Raw genomic sequence first — 20,036 nt, forward strand, 5'->3', positions numbered from 1 at the left:
TGGTATATGCTGGAGTCCTAACACTCTGGGAGGCTGAGCCAGGAGGATTTCATCCTCAAGGCAACCTGGGATATTTAGAGACATCACAAAACTTCACCTCAAATGTAATAAAGAAATAAATCCAAAAGGCCTGGGGTTGTAGGTCAGGCTGTCGGTTCAATCCTCAGTAGGATGAAAAACACAAATTAGCCTCCAGCTCCATGCAGGGAGGACCAGCACCTGCTCCAGTGCCCCGAGGAGTGGATCCTGATAGCTCCTGTCTGAGAGCTGGAAGCAGGACTTCAGCCTCCAAAGCTCCTCAGCAAGGCCTGCAGTCCTCGGAGGCTTGGACTCACGGGCACACAGGATTCGGGCCACAGTGGCTGAGAAAGAGGCGTGTGCTGTGTAAGTCCTGAGGTGAGCAGTCTTAGGTTCTGTTGCAGAAATCTGACATCAAACCAAATGGAAGACCCTTTGCACAGAGGAGCTGGAAGGCCACTGTTTGTTATGCAAGCAGGCTGGCGGGACCAAGTCCAAATCGCCAGCCCCAGCTGAGTGGAACAGAAGCACATGTCTTGTAGGCAGGATGTACAGAAGCTGACAGCAGGTTCTCATATAACTGGTTACTTGAATCGGGTCCTATGGTGTCGGGCAGGTTTGTGTTGGGCAGCTTAGTCACGGGGCTGTTTATCATAAGGCGGGGGAAACAGGGAGGGAGCTGGGGCTAAGGGGTGGTGGAAACTAAGCACATCTTTGACTAGTTTATCTCAGTTGGACAGTCTTGAAAATAGAATCCATTTACACCTTGATCATCAGTGCGGGCAGGCAGATGGATGTGGTCAGAAGGAGTCAGGTTGGGCTGTCTCCGAGTTGGAGTTGGCATGGTCAGCTCAGGCTAACTGAGTCTCATGGTCTGAGTATGTGGTGGGCTCTTGTCTTAGCAGAGAATGAAACATTGATTTTTAACTTCTCTGTCACAGTTCCACGGCAAAAGATAAGTAAGACAGCCTGCAGGAATGGGAATCGCTGTCCCAGGAACTCTCTGTTTCCCCTTGGTATGGCGGTTGAAGCCAGGGCCTTCGCACTGAGCTACAGCCCCGGGCTTTATAGTTCTGCCTTTAGGACACAACACTACAAAATCACTGCTTGACCCAGCCTGGCGCAGGCTTGCCACCCTCCTGCCGCAGGCTCCCCGAGCCCTGGAATGACAGTCGTATGCCAAACCCCGGGCTCCTGGTGGTCTTTCAAGATCTGAGCCTCAGGCAAAATTATAGAAAAGAATGTCTGCACAAATGAGGAAGTTGTAACGAAGGAAAAATACCTTTAGTTTCCCTTTCATTCATTAAAAAAAAAAAAGGACTATTTTTGAGGCAGGGTGACCCTGAGGTGACTACGTAGCCCAGGCCAGCATTGAATTCACAATGACCCTCCTGCCTCAGCCTCGTGAGTGCACCACTATTCCTGGCTACTAATTGAAGAGCAGATCACACGAGGTGACACTGAATCTGTCAGAAGTGTGTTCACTGAAATGTGGAACCATCTGAGCACCTGCGTTATGGCTGTGTGAAGGACCCGATGGAGCCTCACCTCCCCACTTCTGTACGTTTTCCATACGACTTAATCATCTAGGATGACGTGAATGCCATTCGTCAGGAATGATGCCACCCCGTTACCCTCCTCTGCCATGCCCCAGCCCTGGTTTCCTCCGCAGCTTTACTTCCCGGACAGCAGTGTGGAGAATCCACTCTCCTCCTCTCCTGGCTCTGGCCACATCCACCAAGCTCTTGCACCCCTGACCTGTTCTGCTGATTTTTTAGTTGGAGAAATATTTAGTGCATGCTTACTATTCTTGCCCCAGGGACCCAGTCAGGCACTGGGAACCCAGGGCCCTGGACTTGGTTAGGGCTCTGCTGCAGAGACTGAGTACTCAGCGCTGCGGTTTGGGGGGTTTCTTCTCCATGGGGGAACACGTGTGTATGGGGCGCCCCTTGCAGGTTGGGTGCAGGAGGTGCGGTGCTGAAGTATGCATGGCCAGGCCCTGTGGGCCCGCTGGTTTCCTGAGTCCTGCGGGATGGAGCAGGTGAGGAGGGGGGAAGCGTGCGCTGTGTGGGTAGAGCCCTTGGGGACCGGGTCTGAGCAGTGCCCTGCGGGAAGTGCGGGCAGGGAGCAGCAGTTGCCTGCTGGCTGAGGCTGGCTGGCTTGCCAGTGTGGATTGCCCACATCTCCTCCCAGCTTCGAGTTTGATGAAGTCAGACTGGTACCCTGGAGTCGGCCTGGGAGAGATTATTTATGCATGCGTGTCTGCGCGTGCTGCAAGTGCACCCCTGAGCACCGCATAGGCAGGAGCTCGGTGGACCTCTCCCAGAGCTGCTGCGGGAGGGGGAAGAGGTCAGGACAGAGGCCGGGGGAGGGATGCGTGGTCTGCAGGGGGGCCTCAGGGCAGCCAGGGCGGCGTGGGCAGGACACAGGATACCCTGGGCTTCCTTCTAAAGCAAACGTGGGATACCCGTGCACTTACTTGGGCGAAGGAGTGACAGCGTGTGACTTAGGCTTTGGACTGGACGGGGGAGGGAAGGATCAGGGCCCCGGGCGGCTGTGGCCGTCCTCCTGATAGGTGCAGGCTGTACAGAGAGCTCCTGGACGCTCTCATTTTCTCAGAGGGCAGCAGTGAACCCCGGGGAGGCTGGAAACATTCTTGTCTGGTACTCGGCACTCAGGAAGCCCTCAGCGGATGACGGCTGCAGGGTCACAGAGCCAGTGCCCACCCCGGGGAGGAAGAGGTGACCCAGCATCAGTGCCAGATGGGGAACACAGGGTTCGGGGTGAGAACCCTACGCAGAGCAGCCCCACTCAGTGTGGGTACTGGGTCTGGGCAGGGGTGCCACGGCTTCTGCCTTGATGTCCCCACAGAGCTGGGCTTCTAGGAGGTGGCCTGGGGATAGCAGATGAGAGCAGTCCAGGAACTGAAAGGCATCTAGTCCACCTAGCTTCGTGCGTGTTTAATGTAGTGTGGAGGAAAACATCGGTTCGGTACTGTTACTGCCCGGTGTGTGCACCGTGACGCCGCGAGGAAGATCTTCCAGTCCATTTTGCACAAAAGGAACCAGGGCTAGCACGTGGGGTAAATGATTCTCGTGCTGCATGGCCCCTGGGTGGCTCAGGTGAGTTTGGCTTTACGTCCTTTACCCTACTACAAAATTCACCTTAAAAGCTGTGACCAGCATGGGAGCCACGTGGGGCCAAAGACCACGTTAGTTTCTGTATACTCAGAACACAAAGAGCGCCTCCCCCCGGCAGGTAAATTTGCAAAAAGGGTTTGCGGGCAGCTGATCACCCAGCACAGGGTTAACAAACAGAATAGCAAAGGCACAACGGTGGATCTTAGCCCGAATAGCAAGTCAGGACTCCCTTCGCATCCCTTCGAGGGAGATTATTCCTGGAAAGCAGAATAAGGGAACTCCTTGATCTGATGTGAAAACCCGCACACAGGCACGCAGGTCCTGACCCAGGCACTGTGTGTGGTGCAGCTGCCCCAGCTGACACTTTGAAGGTGGGCTGCGGGCCGGTGTGTCTTTGTAGGAAAAGGTGCCAGGGCATCTTAGAAATAAACACGACGAGGACAAAGCATTTGAAGGCAGAAAATGTGGATTAGAAAATACTCAGGCACGTGGGCAAATGATCAGTGACTAAACACTCCCTGTTGACCGTGGATGTGTTTTAAGCTCGAGTCTGGGCCCTCCTGCCTCTTGTGGACAGGTAAGGAGCCGAGGATTCCAGGGGATAGCACTGCCTAATACTCCAGTGTCACTGTCTTTGTCTTGAGGTATTCATTTAGGGCTTCTTCACCTAGGGAAGAGAAGAGAAGCTGAAAGACTGTGATCAAAATTGTACGCTCGCTGAGTAAAGTGGTGCATGCCTGTTATCCCAGCACTCAGGAGGCTGAGGCAGGAGGATTACGGCAAGGTTGAGGCCAGCCTTGGCTACAAAGTGAGCTCAAAGTCAGCCTGAACTACACAGCCAAACCCTCTCTCAAAAAGACAAAAATAAATACACAAATACATGGTATGTTCTCATCAGACTGTGGAAGGGGAGGGGGCAGTGTTTCCCAGATTGTTTATTATTTTGGTGGGGTTTTTTTCTTTCTTTCTTTGAGTCCTATTTCCGAAAATGGCCCCCCTTGTTTCCCATGCAACCTCCAGTTTACTTCCGTTCCGGCTACAGTTCCTGTTACCTCTGTTTCCCAGAAACAGCTGTCACTATGATGCACACTGCACAAACCAATCCCCCGCTGGCAGCCATTCTGTCTCCCTCCCTGAGCCGCTGGGGCCTGACATTTTTTGAGATCAGTGCCCGCTGACATCAGTAAATCTGCCTCCAAATCCTGGGTGACATTTGGGGCTTTGTTTGCTGATGCAGTCTCCCTCTGTAGTTCAGGCTGACCTTGAACTCACTGTGAAGCCCGGGCTGGCCTCAGACTCATGGAGAACCACCTGCCTCAGCTTCCTGAGCGCTGAGATTGTATCACGCACTACTCTACCCAGTTACTGTTTAATGTTTCTCAAAAGGCAACACTCTTGTGAGCCCACATCTACATGCCAGGCAGGAAGCGCCCTTCAGAGCAGCTCACAAGAAGTTCTTTCTTTATTTGTGGTTTTCCCATGTGGGAGACGAGCAGACCTTCCTTACCCAAGTCTTTCCCGAAGCCGGACTGCTTTACTCCGCCGAATGGGGCGGCCACGTCGGTCTTGTTGTATGTGTTGATGAACACGGTCCCGGCGTCCAGTCTCTCGCTCACATACATGGCTTTGTTTATGTCTCTTGTGAAAACCCCTGAGGCCAAACCATACTCCGTGTTGTTCGCTCGCTGTAGCACACCGTCGATGTCCCTGCGAGACGTTTTAGGGAAGAGAAGAAAACGTGATTGGATATTGCTGGGAGAGGTGGTGCACGCCTGTGATCCCAGCATTCAGGAGGCTGAGGCAGGGGGGGTCACTGTGCATTTGAGAGCAGCCTGGGCTATGTGGTTAATTTGAGGTACCCTGCACTACATAGCCAGGATCTGTCTCAAAACAATAAAATAAAACAAAATCCTCCATTAAATGTAATGCACAGTATTCCAGTGTATGCTCTAGCATCTTTCCTCTGTGCTAGGACCAGGAAAACTTCCTGCCACCTGCCTAAATTTATATGAACTAAACGTTCCAGTCTGACACTGAAAGACCCAGTGAAGTGTCAGAACTGCAATATTTCTATTTGTCTGCCTCTATCGTGCAATGCCTTTTAAAATCCAATCCGAGGTCATCTTGCAGTCTTTCTCAGGGTTACCCTGCTCACCCTCCCTGGCCCTCCCCTCTGTGCCCCACTTCTGCCCTTCTGGAGCCTCCACTGTGTTCCTCCCATATCTGGTCTCCGCCCCCTGGCGCCCCGTGCAGGGTGTCAGGGCCTCACCAGCCCAGGCAGAGCGGGCAGCCCGGGTGGAGGTGCGGAAGGCCCTGAGCAGCCCTGTGAGCCTAGCACACGCTGCCTCTGCCCCGCCTCCACTTAGTCTGGGAAAAACCAACAGCAACAAGGGAGGGACTCAGTGCAAGAAAGATGGACGGGTGCCGAGTGGAGGTCAGCTCTGCTCCGGTGCGGGTGGGAGCACAGGTCCTCGGACTCAGACTTCAGGGACAGCCAGCTCTGCAGTGCTGGTTTAGCTCTTCCCATGTTGGTGGTTCACCTCGTGGGAGCTGGAGGTGGGGTGCTCCCAAAGGCCAAGGCGAACGGGACAGCTCTTTATACTGTGGATGTCTGACGGTCATCGGGCGAGAGGGCGTCAGGGACGCAGGCTTATCAAGGACTCCCTGGAAAAGGTGTGGTCATCTCTGCCTCTGGACTCCCAATGGCATGGTCTTCAGTGTCTGAAAGAGCGGTTCTGGGACCCTGCAGACACCCGAATCTCTGGATGCTCTCGCCTCCTAGTCCCTGATATCAATGGCGTCGTGTTTGCCTCTGACCTGTGCACACCCTGATGCACACTTCGCAGCATCTCCAGATCCTGACTGAGCACAGAGCAATGTAAATGCTCCAGCAATAACGTGCTGCTGTGTTGTTTATGGGACAGAGGCAGGGAAAGTGTTTGTCTCTGTTCAGCACAGTTTTCTAAGACTTCACCACTCTGAGGTTGGCGGGAGTGTAGATGTGGACTGAGCCAGGAGAGCCAGCTCGGCATGCCTCCCCAAGTCAGAGGAGAGCCTGGTTCCCAGGAGCCCCCCACAGCCCATCTCCCCTTTCGCTCCGTGCCCCTGATGCTGAAAAAGGCACGGAATCTCCAGAAATAGTCACAGAACGGGTGGCACCCATCTCATCTCCTGCCTCAGCAAAGACAGGGTCAGTTCCAAAGCCGGAAGGAAAAGCAGCTATGCTGTGTCATGGAGAGACAGCAGGGATTCAGCACGGCGTCGGCAGCGGGATTCTCGGGGAGGGGGGAGCACCGGGAAAGCATCGAACTGGCACAGGAAATCCGCATCCCAGCTTGGGAAGAACTGGGACTCCTCGAGCTCACACATCTGGGTGCACTGCACATGGCAGGGACCCCAAGGTATGAGCGGGCAAGAGGCCGGAGCCGCCTTACGAGTCCCCACCGTCACATGCTGCAGCTCTGCTTCTCTGTCCACTCTTAGGGGGACAGCCAGCTTCCTGGCAACAGCAGCCCCACAAGTGCTGACTTTCTTCATCCTCAGAACGGCCCCCAGAGACAGGGGTGATCATTAACCATGTTTCTCAAGAGAAGAAACTGAGGTGCAGAGTGGCTGAATATCTGGCCGGAGCTCACAGAGGAAGACCAGAGACAGAGGGCACGTCCTCCGGGCACCCACTGGAGGAAGCTCCGAGAGGACGGGGGCTCCAAACACAGTCCATGTGCTCACCTGGGCCCACCTTTGGGGGTCTGGAAGGACAGGGAGGCACCGGTGGGCACCCTTGGGCCCCTTTCTGCGGCCCAGCTCTGTGCCCCTTCTCACAGCGGTGTGTCCCAGTGCCTGAAAAGCCTTTCCAAGTCCCAGTTCATCCTTTCCCAGCTCCTTGCAGGTGAAAGAAACCCAAAGCCATCTAAACACCTCTGTGCAGTCTGCCACAAGACACCAGTGTTCAGTTTGACCTCGGTGACTACAGGACCCACTTCCCTATGAGGACATGAGGGACAGATTTGGGTCCTGTCACAACCAGCATACGTTTACAGTTCATAGTAACTGAGGACTGGTGTTTTCATTCCTTTTTTAGGATAGGATCTTGCTGTGTCGTTGGATTGGTCTTGAACTCCTGATGATCCTCCTGCCTCAGCCTTCCCAGTCCTGGGATTACAATCACGCCTGGTGGACTGTGATCATTTCTCTAAATAGCTGAGCATCAGGCTTCTGGGGCCGTCTTCCTTGATGATAGTAGCTCTGTCTCTTTGGGAAAATCAGATTTTCCTGGTTTCCTTCCACAGGAATGTAAATGGGAAACCTAGCCCTCTCTGTTTTTTGACAACATTTCAAATGTTGCCTGTACAGAAACTGAAATTTAATCAGCTGCCTCATGACAGTCATTAACAAAACAAGGAGATGTTAAAACACATTAGGTTCCACAGCTGGTTAGCAACACACAGATGCTTCTAATTGTCCAATTAAGCTAATCTAGCATCGGGGGAGAAGGATGTGGTCACTGGGTCACACAGGATGGGGGCCGTCCGGTGCAAAGGCCTCTGAAGAACATACCCATTTGGGAACTTAGAAATGACCATAATGGGCCCAAAGGACTCCTCTTTGGCGAGGAACATGTGGTCTTCTACGTCTGTGAACACAGTGGGTTCCATAAAAAAGCCTTTTTCGGAAATAAAGAAGAAAAGCATATCAATTAGAGGTTAAGTCGTTTGCAATGGATAATTCTTTATTAATTCCATTACGGTTTCCTCCCTGGCTCAGTAAAACAGAGAGGAGGCTCATACCTCTACTGAGCACTGGGATTCCTAGGTTCTTTTTTTTTTTATTAAGGTTTTTTTTACTTGAAGGATCAAGCTCATGACCTCACACTTGGCAGCAAACACCTGTGTGCCCCCGCTGAGCTAACAGCCTGGCCTCTGGGTTCTTACTTTTAATTCATTTATTATGGAAATTTCAAATACATGTAAAAGTAAAAATAATATACTAGCAAAATAAATCATCCTTTTTTGCTATGTTTGATTTATCCTGACCTCGATGAAGTATTTTAAAGCAAGATCCCGATATAATTTTCACTCCCAAGTACTTTAGTGCAGGCCAGTTAAAAGCAGGGCTTTAAAAAACAGTCACAACATGGTGTCCCGCTGAGCAAAATTTATGCTCATTCTCCACTTTCGTTTATAGTTTTACTTTTATTTACATTTTATTGTTTGAAAAATGTCTTTTTCTTTTTCAACAATGAACTCACGTGAATTAGAACTCATGTAAGCTGTACACACTGCGCTTGTGGTTGAATTTCTGGAGTGTCTTAACCTAAATAGCCCTGGATTTGCGTGTTTATTTTTCTTTTGCCCGCCTTGCTGACGGGACAGGGCAAGCTGCCCGGTGGGATATCTTGAGTTTTAAATGTCATTCCTTCCTTGGAGCGGTACGGGTTTCTCTATGCCATCTTCTTTTTCTCATTCTTTTTACATAAAACGTAAAATGTACTGTCTTAGCCATCCTTAAGGAAACAGTTCTTTGTGAGTAAACACTGTCCCCGACGATCACCCATGTCCAGCACCATTTCTGGGCTGTGCCTATACACAGCAACTCCCTACGTTGCCCCATCTCATGGACACCGGAGGTTTGACCTGGGGCTGTGACTATTTTCAGGCCAAGTCTCTCCGGCAAGGACACATCAGAGGTGCTGCCGTGTGTTACACGCCGTGCCCCCCAGGAGGGAGACACACTCACCCAGTGTCTCTCGCCGACGCTCAGACTGAGCCGGGCTTCAGGTGGTGACCACCCGGCCCTTCCACAGGGGCTGCGTTTCCCCCTCGTGACTGGCAAGCAGCCTCGGGGCTGTCGCCTTTGCAGACAGCAGGTCCCTGTCAGCCATTTCCCTAAGTACTGTCTTGCTCAATTTACACATTTCCTGAATCAATTATTTCATCCATTAAAGAAGGGCAAAAATGGGGATTTTTTCCCTATCATTTTTGTCTACGTTCATTTGCAGAGATTCTTCTATAAAAAAACAGAATCTCCTCTATGGACTTTGCAGTAAGCCAGGAATCCAGTTCATACACGAAACAGCGGGTAACCCAGTCTCTCTCGTAATTATATGTCAGTGTTCAGAGTGAGGTCTGCCTGTGACAGGAGGGAGTTTCTGTCTCTCCTTCGAGAACGTTACCATCGAGCACCTACAGATCTCAGTCACGGGTCCTTCGCAGCCTCTGCTGGCTGGGGTTAAATCTCAAAGTGGCAAGAAAGAACCCGGGGCCCCAGGCCTGCCACACTGTCTGAGCACCAGGGCAGGGGCCGAGCGCCCGTCACACCACGCTGTCATATACACGGCCTTGCAGAGTGTTCACAGTCCATCCCATCCCACAGAGGAGGAACAGGCACGGGAGAGCTGTGCAATCCAAGGTGCCACAGCCTGTACTCATAGATGGGGGCAGCAACTAAGTCCTCTGAGCGTGTTATAAAGGCCACCGTCCACTTTCGCAATGCCTGGAAGATGGTGCTACAGTGAACACGGTTACCACTGGCTCCCTAGTAAAGAGCCAGGTGCCCATCACCCGCGGGGGTCTTACCTGGCCTCTGGACCTGCCTCCCTCCGTACACCAAGGTGGCCCCCTCTTTCACCCCGGCCTCGCAGTACTGCAGCAGCTTTTCCAGATGGGCCTGGTGGTTCTGGGGCCCGTGATCTGTAGATCTGTCAAGCGGGTCGCCAATCTTCATCTTTTTAATTTCTTCCACCTGGATGTCGCCAGCCCACAAAACAGGATTCACTGTTAGTAATGGTGATGGACACCCCAGCTCCCTCGCTGCCCGGGGGGTGCGAAGCTGTGAGAGATGTGTCCCCACTGACACTCACAGGTGTAAGACAGAGTGGCTAGTCTCCATCTTACAGAAGAATAAACAGAGGCCCAGAGAGGCTAGTGACTTGTCCCAGTGCACAGAGCTAGTGTAGACTGCACCCCTGGGAACACTCCCCATCTGTGCACCTGAACTTGGGCGACACCCCAGCCCAGCCTCCCTCCACTGTGGGGAGAGACCTGGAGAAGTCTGCAGCTCCAGGCCTGAGCACACATGCGCTGGTCCAGCAGTCTGACCCACAGGGACCTTTCCCCTCCAAGGTCACTGAGTGCTTCACAATGGATGGAGTTCTTTATAATTCAAAACTCACAAACACCTCATACACAGAGGCCGCATGTCATACATATAACAGAGCAAACGATGGAAATAACATGCACATGAGACACCCCAGAGGTGACTTAGGACACTGTCATCACTTTTGTCAAGCATAACCAGAGACGCAGTGACAGGTGCCCAGGCAGGGAATGCATCTTTTTAATACTAAAACCTTGATTTATATTCCTCCTTGATTTCCCACCACCTGGTACCACCCCCCACCCACCCACTGAGCACACCTTTCCCCCTCAACTTCAATTAAATGGGGCTGTTAAAAAAAAGCTGTGGTATGCACTTGAAATTCTTTGCTCACTGTACACAAGACTCTGGAATCTCTCAGCATGGACTGTACCAGACCTACTTCCTATAGTGTTTTGGAAGTCCAGGGTTATTTTTCTTTCTGGTCATACTGGGAATTGACCCTGGTGTCTTCACACTGAGTTAAGACCCCATCCCTTTATTATTATTATTATATTATTGTTATTGGAGCTAGGTCTTGCTCATTTGGTCAGGCTGCTGTGGAACCTGTGATCCTCCTGACTCAGCTTCCCTGGGTGCTGGAATCACAGGTGTGTGCTACCACACTTTGCTGAAAGCCCAGGTTCTTGAAAGTTCAATATCTCGGCCACTTTGTTCTAACAGAATAGAAACTCCATCTGCCACAGAAAAGCTACCCTGAATGTTAATTCACAAAGGTAACCAAATGCTGCCGTGGAGTTCACTAATCTGGTGTTCATACACTCTTCATGGCAAAAGCATCTCTAAAATGACCACCTTATTTTGTTTCCCGTCCCTGAATGTAGGAGACTACCCTTGGTGACATCTCCTGGTTGGTCACACTGAGGATTTGCCAGAATGCTTTGGTAGACAAGTCTTTATCAGACAGCGGCCACTGCCACAGGGGCTTCTGTGCGCTTTCTGTGCCTGTTTCTGCATTTTCTGAGCTGAGGAGGCAGGAGATTAGTGTGAGGCCAAATGGCTGAGCGAGTGGGCGTGGCCGGCCGTCACAGAGATTCAGAATCCAGCTTCCAAGCCCGCCTGGGGACCAACCGGATCAAGCAGGGGTCAACAGGACAGCTCGGATCTGATGCTGGCCTGAGGAACGAGGGGCACCGAAGACGGCCACCATTACCCTTGTGGCCATCGTGAGCTCTCTCTGCGGCCCATTCTTGCTCCACACAGCAAACTTCTTCTCTTTCTGACCTCTAATAGACGTAAAGCTGTGCTGCCTCTTCCTGCATCTGGCCCTGCACCTGGAAAGGCTGCAGAATCCTGGAATCTGGTGTCGATAAACCCACTTGTAGGAGGAAAGACCAGGAATGGCCACGCCCCGCAGGGCCTGAGCTTGCACCGGCCTGGCCATGGTCTCCCGGTGCCCTGCACAGAGCCCTGTGTGGCTGGGAAGCCTGAAAGGCAGGGACGCTGTGTCTGCTTTGTCCTTCGCAATCCTGCCCCCAGCACTGCACAGCGAGTGGTACTAAGCAAAGGCCAGGAAATCACTGCGGTGTGAGCGTCACAGCGAGTGCCGGCGTTTGCTGAGGGACTCACACTCAGCACCTCGAGAGCTGTCTCAGCGGGGAAATGTCACCACAGTGCTGCCAACTGTGAAGGCCTGTGACGGGCCGCACTGCAGAGTGGGTTTAATGAGACACAAGTGGAAGGACACTGGGTGATCACAGAGGCGGCACCGGCCACCTGGTCACCTGCCACCCACCGCTCTGTGACTTCCTTGTTCCCGAGCCTGGAGGAAAGAAAACCTCGGCTCCTTTGGTGGCACAGGGGTTGGAACCCGGCTCAGGGAGGGCCAGCGAGTGCTGGTTTTGCCCACAGAAGCCAGCTCATGCTTACCATCGCCTGCAGAATGACCAAGGCAAGGCCACTCCGCAGCTGTCCCCAGCACTCAGCCTAAATGTCCCCAAAGTGACTTTGAGTCCTGCACTTGTGGACCATGACTAAGCTACCGGGGCTCCTGATGTCACGCTGGCAGGAAGATTATACGCTGTCACGTTATCGGCAAACCGATCTGACAGGGTGAGGCCACGTGGCTCGTAATCAATTCAGGGACTTCTAATAAAGACCAGGAGTCTGTGTCGAGGGGTCCAGGGTCTGATTCACCACAAAGGCAGAGCGCCCCGAAGCCTATGTTAATGAAGGATTCTATAGAGACCTTTATCTCGTTACTAGGAAAAATCTCAAACACATAAGAGAAGCAGCCAAATCAGATCATGAAACCCCAAGCGCTGACCCTGCAGGGTGGGCAGCTAGGGACCTCGTCCAGGGTCTCCTGCGGGGCTACACCTGCACGCTTCAGCCTGGGACCATGGCGATGCATAGGGATGAGAAACACTGCACCCCGGCCAGCACCGAGTGTTTAAAACACACCAAGGCACTCACCACACCTACAAGCTCCAGAGCTCATGCACAGTGCTTGGAGCACTTTCCACGGGAAGGAGCAGTCTGGGGACCCTCACTCACCACTCTGGTCACGAATTCGTCGTGGGCAGACTCCTCCACGAACAGCCGCCCAGCCGCGATACAGTTCTCTCCTTTGTTGAAAAACACGGCATCCATGCCCTGGAGAGGAGACCATGGAGGGGAGACCGTGTTACCCAGGTTTGGAAGCCAAGATCACCCTTGAATCCTGTGTGCAGATGGGCGACCCTCCGAGCGCAGGGGTGGTGTGCACCTGTCATCCCAGCACTTGGAAAGCTGAGGCAGGAGGGTCGCCACAAGTTCAAGACCAGCCTGGGCTACACAGAGAGTTCAAGGCCTGAGCTGCACAGTGAGACTCTGTTTTTAAAAAAACCCACGAATAAATAAATAGTTTCTACATTAATTCATAAAAATCACAGTTAGGAAGTCTCCCTTCTCCTCCCAAGGGGAAATCTACTTTTCATAAGCCCTCAAAAATCTTTGAAATTGGAGGCCCTGAAAACTGACAGACTGAAGACTGTGCAGTTCTGTGCAGGTCCTCTTCTCAATCCGATCGCTAATTTACTCCCTGGAAACTTCCTGACACCGGACAAAAGGTAGGAGAGACGCTCTGAAAAACACACATGTCCCACGGGGCAGGTCCTTCCGCGGTGGGTGGGGTGGGGGATGGAGAGGTGGGCAGCGGAGCCACCGCGGCCAGTGCCGACCTCACCGGCTGTGAACAGTCAGTGTCAGTGTCGGAGAAAGGCCCGGGCGCTTCCCTGCAGTGCTGGCACCGCTGCTCTCCCCGCCTGCCTCTGCTCCACCTTAGCAGTTCTGAGTCAATCTGTTCATTCACCGAAGCCACCAAGACAGCAAGGTGGCTGGGGAAGACCTGGCGCTTTCCAAAAGGCCACAGAATCCGGTGCAGAAACAAATCCCTCTCCTCTCTCTCTATTCCCAGTCTTTTCTCTGGGAGAGCTGGACAGCTTTGTAGGAATCCAGGTGTCCCTGGGAGCCCCGACCCCGACGCCAGCTGTGGGGCCCCCAGCTGCTGTTGCTACTGTCACCTCCCGAGGGTCACCATGGGCCCTGGCCCAGGAGGGCTTGGGTCTGCACACCCCCAGGCCTTTCCGTCCTCCCTGAGCCTGCACGGTGCGGGCTGCTGTGGGCTGTGTCCAGCCACAGCTGAGTGCCGTGAATTCGAGGGCTGGAGCCTGGCACAGACTCTGGGGAGCCGCTCCTCTCCTGGGAATCCCCCACAGCCCAGCACTGCCAGCTCATAGTGCTTACTATGAGCCTGTGTCTTGGAGAGCAAACGTGAGACTGGCCCAAGATTGTTTCTTAAGTTTAATTTAAAATGGTTTTATACTTTGAAATAGTTTAAGACAAACAGGTGTTGTCTTAACACACTAAACGTAAGGCATTCCAAGCCGGGCGTGGTGGCGCACACCTGCAACCCCAGCACTCGGGAGGCTGAGGCAGAAAGAGAGCCACAAGTTCAAGACCAGCCAGGACCACATAGCAAGATTCTGTCTCAGGACACCAAAACAAAAAAACCATAGGAGCGCCTAGGTGGCTTCCGTCCTTAGGCTTCCTCTAATATCTCACTGAACTCCTGGGCTCAAGCGATCCCCCTGCCTCAGCCTCCAAGTGCTAGAGCTATGGCTGTTCCACTCTGCCTGCTTGCAATTCCCTTTATCCAGTAGGGAAGCTCGGGTCCAGCCTAACAGTCTTGTCACAGCTTGATTTGTAAAACAGACAAGAGCAGGTCACAGGGTGAGACGTCAGGGGAAAGAAGCCAGAGGCACCCCTCGAATATCTTGAACTTTTTGATATGCTTGCTGTGATTTACATCCCGCCCCCCACTTATTTTTGGAGACAGAGTCTCCCCATGCAATGAAGACTGGTATTGAACTCACTGTGTAGCCCAGGCTGGCCTTGAACTCACCGCAGTCCTCCTGCCTCAGCCTCCCGAGTGCTGGGATTACAGGTGTGTGCCACCATACCCAGCCAACTTGAAAAATGCTTTCACTGGAGGGATTATAAAATTTTTTTTGCAATTAAGAAAATTATAGCAATAAAAAGGATTGCTAGTTATTGACTAGACGAAACCAAGCCTCATTTTAAGCCCTCTGAGAAAGGAGGTGACCCAGGTTTCCGCAGCGGCCCCCGGGGCTCGGGTCTGGCCCCTCCTGCTCACCATGCGCACGGCCTTGTCGAGCTCGCAGTCCTGGAATATTATCAGCGGGGATTTGCCGCCCAGCTCCAGGGACACCTTCTTCAGGTTGCTGGCCGCACAGCTAGAGGGAAACGCACGGGAAAGCGGCCTTCACCCGGCCCGCCCTTCCCGCAGCCACACGCAGCCACCAATCACCACATTACGAAATGCACCCAAGGCCAAGACCTGGGCCAGGGAGCTGTGAGTCCCACTGACGGCAGGCACAAGCTCGTGGAACTCGCTGTGCATCTCCTGTGTGCTTTGTGTACAGCACGTGCTCCTCGTAACAAAGAGGTTTACAAAAGTTCTGTGGTCAAGCCATTAGGGAGGCGTCTAGAGGCACTGGTGTTCTCCAGGAATCTGAGCTCCCAATCCGGTCTCTAACCAGACGAGGACCGGAGGGGAGGGTGGCAGGCTTTAGACACATGCAGTGTACACGCTCAGAAATTCAGACAGAAGGGGAAAAAAAATCACAAAATTCCTCCCCACGTCTCCCTGATTGCCGTCTTCACCGCTTTGATACACTTATTTCTGGTCTGTGACCCACCACAGTTTTTACCTTGTTTGAGGTACACCCAAGGCAGACAATTTTAGACCTTATTTTATCTCAATTTATCAATTGAACAACAGTTTTCAGCGTCACTAAGAATTATTCATGATTGTGATGACAGTGTTCTATTACAGTGACATATTTTAATGTCTTACTTTGGAAACTTAAATGTTAGCAACTTTTAAAAAACTAGTATTACTGTATCTTGAAGATTCATTAGTTTCACTTTGCTTTTGTTCTCTGAGGTTTTTCTGGGTAGCCCACGCTGACCTTGAATTTGTGGCAGTCCTCCTGCCTCAGCCTTCCGAGTGCTGGGATTTCAGGTGTGTGCCGCTGTCCCCAGGTTCAGAATTCATTTTATAAACAGTCCAGGTTTGGTCATGTATAGGATAAAAACCATTTCACCTCCTTACTCATGTTCCCCAAACAATCTGGGCTGCATCATCAACACAAAATAATTTTTTATATCGGATTGCGTGAAAGCTACCCACGAGGGGTAGGATTTCAATATAGCCCTGGTTTTATTAAGAATGTTCTTCGAAGCTTTGGAAGGTCTTTTATGACAGTCAGGTACTTTAATATCCAGCATCGAGAAGTAGAATAATGTGATTTTTCTCACCCCAAAATACAAAAAATGAAAACAGAAACGTGAAGCAAGCACCTCCCCTCCCTGGTAAGCGGAGACAGGGTGGCCTACTGCAGCCCTTCCAGGGGGAGAACCAGCAGTGTCTCCTGAGATCCATGCCATGTTGAAACTGAGGATGCTGTGAAAACAAACGACCATCCTGCCTCCCTGCTTAGCAATAGTGAACCTACTGCTACATGGCCTAGAGTCAAATATCCCACTTCCCCTATCCTCCTTCTCCCCCCCCGCCCATTAGCAAATGGGAACCAGAAATCTGAGCATCTCCTGGGAGGTTGACCATAGCAAATAAGGGGGACTTCCTTCTACCATCTCTTTGAAGGCAAATATTTTTATTACTGTTTTGCTCTTTTCTAAATAATGGTACTGCTGTATTCAATATTCTGTTTTGATAAGTTCTGTAGTGTTCTATATTTCATCTCATTTTGATATACGTGACTGAAAGAACAACTATTATAAAGGTAACAAAATATACTGTGATACCTATTACTGTTATCCCGGTAACCTGCTGTGAAGTTCTGTACCAATTTCACTGTACGATCTTAGTTGGCTTTATTCTGACTTGTTCTGTTGTATACTTTCAAAATAAAAAAAAAAAAAAAAAAAAGAAAGAAAGAAAACAGAAACGTGGTTAGCGGGACCTTCAGCAAAGAGAGACTGCGAAGTTAGTACCTTTTCATGATCTGTTTGCCGATCAACGTGGACCCAGTGAACCCGAGTTTGCGGATGTCTGGGTGCTCAGAGAGGCGCTGTCCGGCCACGCCCCCTGGGGGGTTAGAGGTCAAACCGGAAGGGAATTTAGGACTCAGGCCTGGGGTGAAGGTGGTCTGAACCCAAGCAGTAGATGTCTAAGCCTTCATTCCAGTCCGTTTTGCATTTTCTGTATTCATTGAGAACTGACAAAAATCTAAAATAACATTCCGCATGCAGTTCCCAGCCCGCCCCAATACTGACGGGTCACCTTGGTGTCCTCCACAGCCTTCACCAAAAGCCCAAACAGTGCCCTGGGGGGCCTCGCAGGGTGGCCCCGCTCCCCACAGGGCCTCCTCAGTGGGGCCCACCCTGCCCTGAGATTTCGAGCCCAGGGGGCTGCAGTGACTCTTGCTGGGGAGATGGGTTTAGATTTACCATAGCTATGGTTTAAGCTAAGGCCCTAGCAGGACAGCACCCCACTGCCACCCACAGCGTCCCTTGCTTCAGTGCAGCTGGAGAGGGGGCACTTCTTGGCTCACCTGAGCCCGGCAGGATGTTGATGACGCCCTTCGGGAAGCCCGCCTTGGCTGACAGCTCTGCAAACTTCAAAGCCGTCAAAGGTGTGACCTGTGGGGCAGACATGGGGCAGCGCTGACCTTTCCCTGCTCCTCCTCCCGCACACCAGCACGGCCCCATCCCGGACTGAAGGAGTGCTCTTTTCGTTGCTTTATATTGGTTCTCTTTTACTGTGACAAAATTTCAGACTCGCAGCAAGGTTACCGAAACACAAGTCCCGAGAATTCTTTCCACACCCTCCAGCTTGATCTGATCCCTCAGGTGTGACTGCACCACCTCTGCCTCAGGATCTAGGTGTCTGTGTGCAATGGTCCACACACTGCATCAACGGGAGAAGCCGGAAAGTTTAACTAAGAGACTCAGCAGGGTCCACAGACAGTGAGCTAAACAAACCTTTCCTTCCTTAACTTGGGCATTGGGCACTTTATCTCAGCAACCAGAGAAAAGTAACCAAGACACTATGTGTATATCTAGCATCTCCCACCCACCCATCACCTATGCATCCATCATCCACTTTTATCAGCTGTCACCTATCACCATCTCTGTTATCTGTCACCTCTCCCTTCACTGTTTAAGGGTCACATACATAGTATGCATTGTTTGCCTCCAAATGTTTTCTATGCATTTCCTAAAATCAAGAAGTTCTGTTACGGAACCACAGTACAGTTTTCAAAACCAGGAAGGCAGCAACCCAGGGGACCCCTAACTGCAGACTTCAGCTCCATTTTCCCAGTGGTTCTGCTACTGTGTTTAAGGCAAAGCCACCATCGTGCAGTGTGCCTGCGGAGGCTCAGGGGCCCGCAGAGCTGCTGAGCTTCCGTTTAGGGTCCATCGCTGTCCTCTGAGAGCGCACAGGCCACTTAGCTCCTGCAGAGCCTGGCCGATTCGCCCGACAGCTCCTCAGACAAGATTCGGATCACACACTTCGGGCAGCAGTCACCAGCGCAGCTTGCTGTTACCTCTGACGGTTTGGTAAAGGCCACCTGCCAGGCTCCCCACTGCGTGTCACTGTTGGTCCTCACAATTAATCATGTTTTGTCGGGAACACTCCTCAGACTGTCCCCACTTACTGTAGTGTCCCCTGCTGGCTCCTGCCTGAGTCATGACAGTGACAGTTGCCAAAGGGTGATTTCTAGTTCCATCCTTCTGCTTGGGCCATTTGCCTTCCCACAATAACAGCGTTCTCTTCCCAGTTTCTGTCTGTCTCTGTCTCTGTCACTCTCTGTCTCCCTCTCTCAGTGGGCACTGTCCTCATGCTGACCCTCCTGCCGCAGCCTCTGAGTGCCGGGATTACCCGTGCTCACAGCCACGCCCGGCACACTCTCTGCTTTGTTTTAAAGGCACCGTCACAAACGCGTCTCTGCACCCGAATGTGTGTGAGGAGCCAAGGCTGGCACCTGGCCCGAGGCTCACCTGCGCTGGCTTGAGCACCAAGGTGTTGCCGGCTGCCAGGCATGCGGCACTCTTCCAGGCCAGCATCATGAGCGGGTAGTTCCAGGGCACGATGATGGCACAGACACTGCGGGGAAGTGCCACAGCCTTAGCGGACAGCCGCACATCGACGCCCCCACGGGCTCCCGACACGGGCGCGGCCCGCCTTACCCAATGGGCTCCTTCCTGGTGAAGGTCAGGTTGTGATTTGGACGGGCCTGGTTGATAGGAATCGTAGAACCCTAGAGAAAAAAAATTGAACACAGTATTGAATAAAACATGCCAAAATAAATGTGAAAGAATCAAAATTTTATCATGCGTACCAGGAGATCAAAGTGCATGAAACTAGAACTCTGTGGCAGAGAAAACCACACAAAACATGCAAATGGAAATCAAACAGCACACTCTTGAATAATCCATGGGTTACAGAAGGAACTGAGGAAGCAATGACAGCTCCTAGAACTGCATGACAGCGGCAGGACACACAGCAGGTGGCGCAGGATGGGATGAGCGCGCCCTCCAAGGGAAGCTGATGAACCCAAGAATGGTTCTTTGAAAGAATGAGCAAACTAGAAAAGCCCTTAGCCAATCTTACCAATAAGAGGAAAGAAAAGACACAGATCAATGCAATTAGAAAAGAAAGGTGAAATCACAACAGGTTCCACTGACATCCTTAAGATTATTAGCAACTATTTCCCAAGCCCGCAGTTCAAAATATTGGAGAACTCAGAAGAAATAGATTCCAAGTTACATATAAATTATTAGAATGGAACCAACAAGACTTAAAAATCCTGAAAATCCAGTAAGAGATAGTAAAATTGAAGTAGTGACAAAAAAAAAAAATACCAACTGGGGCCGGGGATTTAGCTCAGTGGGTTAGCACCAGCCTGGCGAGTACGCGGTTGTGAGTTCGATCCCGGGTACCAAAACAAACAAGCAATAAACCAAAAAACGAAACAAAACAAAATTATCAATTAAGAAAAGCCTAGGATCTGATGATTCCAATGGAAAATTCTACACGAACTTCAGAGAAGGGCTGGGGATTTAGCTCAGTGGTGTAAGCGCCTGCCTGGCAAGCGCAAGGTCCTGAGTTCGATTCCCAGTACCAAAAAAGAAAAGAACTTCAGGGAGGATCTAACACCAACACTCCTCAAACCCTCTAATGAAACCCAGAGG

At 51.7% G+C, this 20,036-nt stretch overlaps 1 protein-coding gene across 1 annotated transcript in view; it reads right to left on the reverse strand.

The window, feature by feature from the left end:
• Positions 1–3,606: 3,606 nt before the first annotated feature.
• Positions 3,607–20,036, reverse strand: part of Aldh1l2 (aldehyde dehydrogenase 1 family member L2) — a 41,165-nt gene continuing 24,735 nt past the window's right edge. The window contains exons 14-23 of the mRNA XM_063255492.1: positions 19,032–19,102; positions 18,843–18,948; positions 17,393–17,480; positions 16,833–16,926; positions 14,950–15,049; positions 12,810–12,908; positions 9,734–9,899; positions 7,716–7,821; positions 4,666–4,865; positions 3,607–3,825 (exon numbers count right to left, since the gene is read on the reverse strand). Of these exons, the coding sequence (XP_063111562.1) occupies positions 3,770–3,825; positions 4,666–4,865; positions 7,716–7,821; positions 9,734–9,899; positions 12,810–12,908; positions 14,950–15,049; positions 16,833–16,926; positions 17,393–17,480; positions 18,843–18,948; positions 19,032–19,102 (1,086 nt within the window). The 3' untranslated portion in view covers positions 3,607–3,769. The remainder of the gene's footprint in view (positions 3,826–4,665; positions 4,866–7,715; positions 7,822–9,733; positions 9,900–12,809; positions 12,909–14,949; positions 15,050–16,832; positions 16,927–17,392; positions 17,481–18,842; positions 18,949–19,031; positions 19,103–20,036) is intronic.

The sequence above is a fragment of the Cavia porcellus genome, unplaced genomic scaffold (assembly GCF_034190915.1).
Source record: "Cavia porcellus strain 051 isolate PalLab524CR breed Dunkin Hartley unplaced genomic scaffold, mCavPor4.1 scaffold_8, whole genome shotgun sequence".
In the NCBI taxonomy this organism is placed as follows: Eukaryota; Metazoa; Chordata; class Mammalia; order Rodentia; family Caviidae; genus Cavia; species Cavia porcellus.